This window comes from Zingiber officinale, chromosome 11B, assembly GCF_018446385.1.
Source record: "Zingiber officinale cultivar Zhangliang chromosome 11B, Zo_v1.1, whole genome shotgun sequence".
In the NCBI taxonomy this organism is placed as follows: Eukaryota; Viridiplantae; Streptophyta; class Magnoliopsida; order Zingiberales; family Zingiberaceae; genus Zingiber; species Zingiber officinale.
Window position 1 is genome coordinate 73,657,765 of NC_056007.1, and position 10,438 is coordinate 73,668,202.

Genomic DNA, 10,438 nt, shown 5'->3' on the forward strand with positions numbered 1-10,438 from the left:
CGGAAATACCGCACGCTTTCTTCTCGTCCGCCGATGTACTCTTCTGCAACGCCTCTTCCCTCAGACGCACTCTCCTGTGTCGTTCTTCTCGCTAGCTGCGTTTTCTGCTCGACTCCCTGTGCTCCTAAGCTCCTGCACACTTAGACACAATGTTAAAACACCACATGACCTAACTTAACTTGTTAATCACATCAAAACAACCTTTGGAGTTCCAACACAAATCCCCATCCTCGGCCCCATTCCCGTTTTCATCCCCAAATTAATTTAATAATATTATTATTTTACTATTAATATTAATATCAATATTAATAATAATTTTATTATTAATATTATAAATTTTTTAATATTAATATTATTATCAATATTATTATTAATATTTTAAAAAATAATATTATTATATGAATAATAATAATAATAATAATAATATTATTATTATTATTTTCGGGGCGGGTTCGGGGATGGGGACAATATCTCCATACCCGCCTCGAACCCATTCCATCCCCGAAAAAAATCTCCGAACTCGTCCCTATCCCTAAATAAATCGGGGATCCCCGTCCCCATTTCGGGGTTTCCCTGCGGAACTCCGAACCCACAAAGAAAATTGTCATCCCTACACTCTCGTTTTTGTATCTAGCTAGGGGTGCAAACGAATTGAGCCGGCTCGAAAAATATTTGATTCGTATTCAAATTTATCGAATTCGAGGCGAACTCGAACATGTTCAAATTTTTTTTCGAACTGAACTCGAGTCCAAATTATATTGTTCGAATATTCGTAAACTGCTCATGAGCCTTAACATTTTATCACTATAAGTTAAATATATATTAAATAAATAAATTTTGAACCTTCAAGTAGGTATTGTCGAACAATAATTTAAATAGTTTGTGAACATATTCAAATCTTTTGAGTCAAACTCGAACTCAAGCCCTAATTCAAATCAAACTCGAATAAAAAATTTTAAATTTTTTGAATTTCGAATCAAGTTGGAACTCAAATATACTTATTTTAAGCTGAATTCGAAATTTAGATTTCTATATATTCAATTCGATTTTATTTATTTACACTCCTCCTCGTATCCATGACACGTCCCGTATCCATGACACGTCCTATGGATCCGTCCATGTCCTCAGAACAATCCATGTCATGGCTTGTACGTCCGCACTCCTCCTCCGAACATGTCGGCACCGTTTCCCCCATTCTCTCGGCTCGTCGAGCCTAGTTCAGATCGGACTATGGTTGTGTAGCTCCACCTTTTGGTCCGTTTGTTTGACCCGAACTAGATCTTAAGTCGATCTGACCTGACTTGAACTCGACTATGAGTTAGATTGATTAAGTGTACGTTGGTCTCACCACGTGGCCCTACCGTCTAACATTCGATTAGGTTGGCGAAGTGTTGCTCCGGTGAGGTTTCGTCAAACCACCGACGGCGCTGGGGCCACCAAATTAAACGCGGAAGCGGAGGAATCCAATTTCGTGCTTCCTGACCTTGCGATGCTCATCATCGGCCGTCCCCGCAGTTTCCTTTACCCGATTATGGTGGGACCCAAGCATTCATCGATGGGTTACAAGAGCGTTGCTTGGTCAATTCTGCCCCTCTCAGCAATTCATAGCCTTCACCTATCGCCTCTTCCTTTCTCCTTCCGTGCAGATTCTAGCCTTCCTGCTTCGGGAACCCTAGATCGGTACCGCGACCGTCGGTTTCGATCTCGCGCTTCTTCGGATGGTTGCCGACGGGGTATGCAGAGGAGGCTTCTCTGCCCGACCGTCCCTGTTCGCTTCGTCCTCTCCGGCGCAGCCCCCGGCCCCTCCCACCGAGACGGCTTCGACGTCCGTCACCGACACCGTGGACGGATCGCACCACCTCAAGGTCTCCGGATACTCGCTGCTTAAGGGGATGGGCATCGGCAAATACACGACGTCGGACACTTTCTCGGTGGGGGGTTACGACTGGGCCATCTACTTCTACCCCGACGGGAAGAGCACGGAGGACGCTGCGACGTACGTGTCGCTGTTTATCGCGCTGGCCAGCGAGGGGGCGGATGTCAGGGCGCTGTTCGAGCTGACGCTGCTGGATCAGAGTGGGAGGGAGCGGCATAAGGTACATAGCCACTTCGGGAGGAGGCTTGAGAGCGGCCCTTACACGCTCAAGTATCGAGGCAGCATGTGGTGAGTTTCGTCGATTACAAGGCTTGCAATTTTTATTTCCTTTTTTGTTTTATCGTTTAATTGCACCTTTGTTCGTATAATTTGACTTTATATTTTGCCCAAATTGCTTCTTTCCGCTGTTTTAATATCATGAAAGTCATCAAATTTTAAACATCCAATGAAATTATGTATCAATCTAAAGTACGACCATAATTAGAGAACTAGTTAGTGAAATGGGGTCATCTGGTAGGTAATATACCTTCCTTTTCTTCTTTATGATGATTTTATTTGCATTTCAATTGTTCATACATGCTTGTTATTGATAAAAAAAAAAAAAAAAAAATTGTAACAGTGCATACTTCGGATGACTTACAAGGCTATACAATTTTTTGTCATGGTGCAGGGGCTATAAACGTTTTTTCAAAAGAACTGCCTTAGAGACATCAGATTACCTCAAAGATGATTGTCTCTTAGTTAATTGTACCGTTGGTGTTGTTAGATCACACACTGAGGCACCCAGAACCTACAACATACCAGTGCCACCTTCTGATATAGCCCACCATTTTGGTCGGCTTCTTGAAACTGGAGAGGGAGCTGATGTGAGTTTTGAGGTCGATGGCGAGATTTTCAGTGCTCACAAATTGGTACTTGCAGCTCGATCACCTGTGTTCATGGCCCAACTTTTTGGTCCAATGAAAGACAGAAACATGCATTGCATAAAAGTTGAAGACATGGAAGCTCCAGTTTTTAAGGTCTTAGTCTCTTTCACTTTCTAACTGTAATTCTTTGTTGCCATTACACTCTTAACTTGCTCAAGATCAAGTATGATATTTTGCTCTAGCACCTTGCTTTTACCCTTTGTTTAAGTCGATGCACTTTCTAGAAAATGAAAGTGATAAGAGTATCTCTATCTCTTTCTTAATATCTTTAATTTTCATGGACAGTGTTGTCTTCATAGAATGTTGTTTATTTGTGCTAATTCCATCCATTATGATAAATAATTTTATATTTGATTCATCTTTACTGCACCAAGGCAACTGTCTCACAGTTATTCTGAGTGTGTCACGAATGAAGATAGATATCATGAGAATGCATAGATAAACGACTTTACATAAGTAAGGAACAGTGTAAAGCAATAAGAATTTGTAACCCCTTACTATGATGAAATATCTTCTCAGTTGTTTGTCAAGTATTGCATTATTTCCTTTTATCACTTAGCTGGGTGATTATAAATTGCTTGTGTGTATTTTCTTATAGCACTAAACCTTTATGAAGATTGACATGCTGTGAGGTTGTAGTTGTACTATTTGTGTATGTATGCCTCTGCTTATATCTGTAGACCTCAAATACTTTGTCCTTAAATGGCATGATGATGAGCCATGTCATCTTTACTTCTTGATTCTCTTTGCGTTAGCATTGGAAATTTGGGTAAATAATTTATGGATGAAGTGAAATTTACATCCCTAGATGTTTACTCTCTTAAGATGAAGTTTGTGGTCTGTTTTGAGCTGGATGGATTTATTCAAATAATCAAGGGCAAATTTGCAATTTCCTACCTAACCATGGTCCATTGCTCAAGTTTCTTAGATTTTTTTTTTAAATCACATTGCCCATTGGAGAATAATTTTTTTATCAAAACAATTACTGATGTTAGCGTGTATGATTTTTTTTTTTTTTTAAAAATAACCAAAATAACTCCATTGTTAACCTAATCATTGGGACTGATACATTTTCTCCCCATTCTTGCTCCCCAAATCCTTTGGCCCCCTTTTATAGTCTCATGGCCATGCCCTCTGCTGGCACAGCACTGTATGCCATCAGTTTCCTGAGAATTGATATCCTGGGGAAGTGGATGCAATCATTGCCCTTTGTTCCTGGTGTTGGTCTGCAAATTTCTGCTCTTAATCTTCCAGAACCACGCAACAGGTACAACCTGAGGGGGAAAATGATATTGCCTTTTCACAGTACCGTAATTGTTGATCCTTGATCCCAATTCCAACACTAAACTAATTCCAAATTTCCTAAAATAAGTCAATGAAGGAAAAAAATGGAGAAAGCATATATTAATTTTCACTCCCAAGTCAGAATTTCTTAACGATTATCCTTGTGAATGGTAGTCATTCAAATAGTCCACAATCAATTGGCGTATGTTAGCATTTAATATGTTTCTGTATTCTATGACATTGAGGCCTCAATTTTACCTTTTATGCATGCTTAATTTATTAGTGAAGGGGGATACATAAATTCAGTGTAACTTTTTATCTCCTTGCTCATTTTTGCACCAGTGTTTTGTATCTGTGCATGTTCATTGTATTGTCCTCATTCGAATTTACACCAATATGGAAAATTCTGCTTCATTTTCAGGCTCTACTATATTACATCTACTGGGATACAGTACCTGACATGGAAGAGCTTGCTGGTCTGAACACAAAGTATGCTTCCACTCTAGTGGCTCAACATTTGCTTGCTGCTGCTGATCGCTATGCATTAGATAGGCTCAAACTACAATGCGAAGTCAAGCTGTGTGAGGATGTTGCCATAAATACTGTGGCCACGACTCTAGCACTTGCTGAGCAGCACCACTGTTTTCAGCTTAAATCAGTTTGCCTCAAATTTGTTGCCTTACCAGCGAACTTGCGAGGTGCAATTTGTATCCTATCTTCCACTTATTTCATTTTCATAGTACATCTTGACTGCACAACTATTTTTGGAGTTTGATTTCTAGGGAGTATGACATGCTACTCCACTGCAAAAGTCTTATCTCGTCTGATGAATTCTGCAGCTGTGATGCAAACAGAGGGATTCGATTACTTGAAGCTCAGCTGCCCATCTGTTCTATCTGAGCTTCTGGAGTACGTTGCCAGAATTCAAGAAAACTCTGTGATATCCAGTGTGTATGCGGATGATGCTCTCGATGGCAGTGACACAAATGGAAGGCGTGTGAAACCACGGATATGATGTTTGTACTGCAGCAGGATGAGTATAGTTAACATCCCACAATTTGTAGGGTTGCAATTCTTTGGTGTCAACTTATAGGTATTCTAGTTGCACTACAAAATCGCTGGTCCTACTTTATCACAGAAGAGCCGAGCTTTACTCTTCAAGAGCCCAGTTTGGATCCTGCACTGTGACCAAAGGGCATTCTGTAGAAGAGAGGAAATGTTTTCCAATGTGTAGAATCCAAGTTCGGATCCTTCACCATTTGCCTACGTTTCTGTCTGCATTGTCTCACTCAAGGACTGAAAATTATTCGTCAGTTAAGTTTGATGTGCTTTCTTTCGATATTAAGGGATAAGCGTGATGTGCTCTAATAATTTTTTTATATTGGAATTGATGTAAAAGTAGAATGATTAGGATACTTAAATTGTGCTGATCTTGTCTGATACTGTGTTTAAGATGGCCTATTGGGAGGGATCAATGTCTAGGAGGATGGTCAACATTATTTGGAACAAGAGAAGGTCCGATTGGATTTCTAGGTCGGTCGGACCGTGAGTTTCAATCATGGAATGTTAATGTAGGGGTTTGCTCGATCGGACTCTCCGATCGGTTTGGCCTCAAAGTCTAATTACACAATTAACAATGAAGTATGATAAAGTATGAAGTCAAATATTAATTATTCTAATCGAGTGTTTTAGCTGATCGGACGTATGGTTCGTTCGGACATATTAGACATTTGGTTACTTATAACTCAAATAAAGAAGCTGAGTGAAAGTTGAGTCGTTGTCTGCACTCATAAACAGTGATCGGGTACTCCTTGGGAGTCATAGTCAGTTGGATTATATCAGTAATTCAATTAGTTCGTCAAAATAGTCTATTATGGGCTCCGTAGTCCAACAAACTATTACATTTTTTTTTACTTTTTTGCCAAGGGGAAAGAGGATATTTTGTAGGTAAATCGTACTTTCAAAGCTTCCAGTATATTAAATCATAGAAATTTGTGGGCTCATTTTAGGAAAGGTGTTAGAGTCACTTTATGGTATATCCTTTTGGAAGTGTTTCGTAATTCATGCATAGACACAACAGTTGCAAAGGTGGAACCGTCACCTTAGCGGCCCCCTGAGTCCGGCCCCACAGATATCAAGAGGGGGTAAATCACGATTAAGCTGGGCAGGAGGGGTGACTAGGGGTTGAGTGGAATTTAAAGCGCAGTAGACCGAAGTTTTACGTCCGTGTGCAACTGGCGACCCTTGACCCCTGAACCTCCGTTGTAAGCGTCAGGCACCCTTCCAGCTGATCCAACCGTTCCATAGACACAACAGTGATATTATAAAAAGATATTTTCATCCACGGACTAAAGGACGAGATAACTTGAAGTCTTCATTTAATTAATAATAGAACCAAGTTTCTAACCGGCCATCTTTTCAGCTTTCGGAGATAACTTAAGTTTTCATTTAGTTAATAATAGAACCGAGTTTCTAACCGGCCATCTTTCAGCTTTTGGAGAAGATCATTGCCCTTCACAAAGAAACTAGCTCAAGAGAGTCGACCCTTAGATCGCATGCTCTATCTATCCAAAAGACATGATAATTGCATTCACATCGCCACTTATGAGTATAGACTATAGAGTGGAAGTTAAAGAAATAGCTAAAGATGAAGCATCCAAAGAGTGCAAGCAATGCATTAGCTCATGCAGTCATGCACCGGCCGCCCTCGTTGCTGAATACTTGCAAGCAAACTCTCTCCGCCACCTCTCTATAAATACCTTCTTGCAATATTCTTGACGAAAACTCACAGCCTATAGCTACCTCCCATCGCCATGGCCAAAGAGCTCGAAGCTGGGATACTGCGACCCTCTTCCAGAAGTGGAGCGACGATGGGTGACCGCGCATTCAAGGGCGTTGGGGACCTCATCAAGCTCCTCCCCACCGGCACCGTCTTCCTTTTCCAGTTCCTCAGCCCGCTCCTCACCAACGCCGGCCACTGCTTCCCCGTAAACAGGTGGCTCTCCGGCGCGCTCCTCCTCGTCTGTGCCTTCGCCTGCTCCTTCGCCTGCTTCACCGACAGCTTCGTCGACCCTTCGGACGGCAAGCTCTATTACGGCGTCGTCACCGCTCGCGGGATCTGGCTCTTCTCTGACCCTGGCGCCGCAGCGAGGAACGACCTCTCCGGGTACAAGCTCCGTCCGGGCGACTTCGCGCACGCCGCCCTCTCGCTGCTCGTGTTCGCGGCGGTCGCGCTGCTGGATAACAACACGGCTTCGTGCTTTTATCCGGCGTTGCTCGTGGAGGAGAAGACGCTGGTGACGGTGCTGCCGCCGGTGATCGGCGCAGTCGCCGGTGTCGTCTTCATGCTCTTTCCCAACAATAGGCATGGAATTGGATATCCACCGAATGGCACTGCTGCTGCGGAAAAGAGCGCTAAATGAAGGAATTGAAACAGAGCTAGGGGAAAAAAGTGTCAGATTGTGGGGAAGTTTGTTTGATCAGATTTATTTTATGTGTCACTCAAAAAATGATTTGATTGTGTGATCAAAATAAAAACTTTTTACAATTCAATTTATTGTGATTATTGATAGATTCTCTACTATGCATGACAGAGAGTTCGAGTCGAGACTAACAAATTTCCACACACCTCAATTTTCCTCATTTATTTCATTCGCGTTTCCTCTCTGTTTTTTTAAGCGCATATCATCCAGATTTATGTAACCCTATCCGGGCTAATAAAACTCGCACGGGGTAAAAGAAAAAAAAAAAGAGAAGTATTTTGATCGAGGAAGAGAAGAAAAGGGGTCATAAAAAATTGATTTTTAGGGTTATTCCTCCTCCTTTCTCTCCCATGAATCGCGATCAGGGTCATGTCATTCGAGCCGAAGCAACCGCCTCAAGTCCCTGGTGGCGAAGGGATCCACCGATGTAGCCCCCGCCGGCGACTCCTCTTTCCTCCTCGAGAATCTCGGCAGCGGCAATGCTCGCGGCGAAGGTGAGAGCGCGCACGCCGACCCCGCGTACACGTCCCGAGGCGTCGTCGAAAACGTCTTCGCCCGAACCTCTCTCAAGGCCGCCCCATCCCGAGCCATCCGCCCCGAGACGCACTCCGACCTAAAGCCGGCGAGCGTGGCCTCGCGCTTCCTCGGCTTCGCTTCCTTCATAGAATCGTTTCTTCTACCAACCACGCGCCTGGAGGAGGGGTTTCTGGTCCGGCGGAGGAGGCAGTCATGGGGCCGCACCACCTCGGTTCCCATGGCGGAGATCGCTGCAATGCCCCTAAAACTCCGGCCCGGGGGGGACGAATTCGATATGGAAGAAGGGGAAACGAGAAGAACGAGCACTTCGATTCTTCTTCTTTTGGTCATCGAAAGAGAGGAGGAGAAGTGGAGGAGGGAGTCGCGACGGGAGGAGCAATGCGTCGAGGTCGAGGTCGAGGTCGAGGTGACGAGCTTTAATGGAGGTGGGTGGGTTTCGTGGGTGCCAATTGGCGGGACGCGTGGATGGCTGAAAGAGGAGGTCGCTGCGGACCCCACGCATCGGCGTTTTCAGAATCGCCTTCGCAGGCCGGCGACCTGCGTCCAATTTATTACGGGCAAAAATAAAAGAACACAAATTCTGTAAATCATCAAAAATATATATTATTTTAAAAAAAAACAAATAAAGAGCATGAAATTCATGGGATATTTTATATAGAAACTACTCCATAATTATTATAATATACAAAGTTAAAGTTATGATTAAAATATTTTCTTTAATTTTTTATTATTAAATTGTTGTTATAATTTTTTTAAGTAATTTTAATTAATTTAAAATAATTTTGATAAAATTTAAATTGATCCGGCGGTAAGAACAGGGGACCCCCGTTCTGGGGAGTCAACGTCACGTGGAAGTCAAAAGGCCAGGTGACCGACCGGAGATGGGTGGCCCGACCGGAAGTCCAAGAAAAGGGTGGATCGATAGACCGACCGAATAAGGGTGGACCGACCGGAGATGGGCGCCCCGGCAGGAGTCGGGGTTCCGACGCTCATTGAACAGGATCGCATGGCCGAGCGGATGTCACACTCGGCCAAAGACGTAAGGTAGCATACTGCTAACGGTCTCCACAGAACACGTTATCAAGAATCTCCCAAGTAGACCACTATATATGACCGGCCGGACGTAAGGCAAATGCTGGCCGGTCGGACGCCCGGCAGGGAGTAAGGAGAAAAGGACAAGGGACATCTTCTGACAGCGGGCATGCTCTATAATTCAGCTATACTCCGAATCTTACGACCAGGGGTTCCGCTGTCCCATCGAAGACGTGCTTGGACTGTAGCAGTATGGGGTCAGGTAAGCTCACTGACAGGCCTTTACTTAGGTATGAGCTGAGGACACGTGTACACCTCGGTATGTGTGCACCCGCTTCTCCACAGCCCTATATAAAGACTCTCATCCTTCGACGGAGGTACGCATTTTACGATTCTTGGAGCCACTTTCTTGTTGAGCTTTGCCTGACTTGAGCATCGGAGGGTCGTCGCCGGGAACCCCTTCCCGGCCCGACTTCTGTGCAGGTTCGCCGGAGGACCGTACGATCGGTCGGAGATCCACGTCAGTGACTCGGGGAGTGCCACGTGCCCAGCGTCCGTTGATTCAGCTTTCGGACAGGATCAATTTGGCGCCGTCTGTGGGAACGCTCCTGCATCCGATCGGAAGCAATGGACGAAGCTGGACGACAGCACACGGTGACGCTTTCCACGGAGGAACTCGATGCGTTGATCGAGTTAAGGGCCGCCAAAAACAGAAGGCACCAGCCGAGCGGCCTGAGCAGCAAGCCACATCAGCATCAGGTGGCCGAGCGGAAGCACCACAGGCCACGGTTCTATTCCATCGAGCTCTCTTCCGCACTCCTCCTGAAGCCGCAGCAGCTAATCGCGATAGAGGCTCTTCGTCAGATGAAGTACCAATGCGGGATAATAGAAAAGGCAAAGCCCCCCGAGCGGACGCCTCGCCCGAGCGGATCAATCGCCAATTTTCAGAGGCTATTCTACGAGACCCCCTGCCCAAGCATTATGTGCCTCCAACGATCGGCGAATACAATGGAACCACTGATCCGGATGATCATTTGGGTAAGTTTGATAACACGGCAACCCTGCATCAATACACAGATGGGGTGAAGTGTCGGGTTTTCCTCACCACCCTCTCTGGATCGGCCCAACGGTGGTTTCGGAGACTGCCGGACGGATCTATCTCAAGTTTCAAAGACTTCCGAACGGCTTTCCTCCACCACTTTGCAAGCAGTCGGCGCTATCAAAAACCAGTGTTAGTATGTTTGCCATCAAACAGGAAGCCCGCGAATCGCTTCGAGCCTACATCCAGCGGTTCAACAGAG

At 44.6% G+C, this 10,438-nt stretch overlaps 3 protein-coding genes across 3 annotated transcripts; 2 read left to right on the top strand and 1 right to left on the bottom strand.

The window, feature by feature from the left end:
- Positions 1-1,577: 1,577 nt before the first annotated feature.
- Positions 1,578-5,503, top strand: LOC122034337 (BTB/POZ and MATH domain-containing protein 2-like). Its single transcript, XM_042593545.1, has 4 exons — positions 1,578-2,164; positions 2,547-2,895; positions 4,508-4,784; positions 4,926-5,503. The coding sequence occupies exons 1-4, from the start codon at positions 1,719-1,721 to the stop codon at positions 5,099-5,101; spliced, it is 1,248 nt and encodes a 415-aa protein (XP_042449479.1). The 5' UTR covers positions 1,578-1,718; the 3' UTR covers positions 5,102-5,503.
- Positions 5,504-6,882: 1,379 nt separating this feature from the next.
- Positions 6,883-7,567, top strand: LOC122034635 (protein DMP2-like). The gene has a single exon (XM_042593955.1). The coding sequence runs from the start codon at positions 6,900-6,902 to the stop codon at positions 7,506-7,508; it is 609 nt and encodes a 202-aa protein (XP_042449889.1). The 5' UTR covers positions 6,883-6,899; the 3' UTR covers positions 7,509-7,567.
- Positions 7,568-7,940: 373 nt separating this feature from the next.
- LOC122034027 lies at positions 7,941-8,324 on the bottom strand. The gene has a single exon (XM_042593166.1). The coding sequence runs from the start codon at positions 8,322-8,324 to the stop codon at positions 7,941-7,943; it is 384 nt and encodes a 127-aa protein (XP_042449100.1).
- Positions 8,325-10,438: the final 2,114 nt, after the last annotated feature.

Excerpts from the sequence above, each read along its gene's own strand:
- LOC122034337 (XM_042593545.1), top strand. The coding sequence starts at position 1,719 with ATGGTTGCCGACGGGGTATGCAGAGGAGGCTTCTCTGCCCGACCGTCC. Across the intron at positions 2,165-2,546 it reads AAGTATCGAGGCAGCATGTG|GGGCTATAAACGTTTTTTCA; the intron begins GTGAGTTTCGTC and ends GTCATGGTGCAG. Across the intron at positions 2,896-4,507 it reads TGGAAGCTCCAGTTTTTAAG|GCTCTACTATATTACATCTA; the intron begins GTCTTAGTCTCT and ends CTTCATTTTCAG.
- LOC122034635 (XM_042593955.1), top strand. The coding sequence starts at position 6,900 with ATGGCCAAAGAGCTCGAAGCTGGGATACTGCGACCCTCTTCCAGAAGT.
- LOC122034027 (XM_042593166.1), bottom strand. The coding sequence starts at position 8,324 with ATGGGAACCGAGGTGGTGCGGCCCCATGACTGCCTCCTCCGCCGGACC.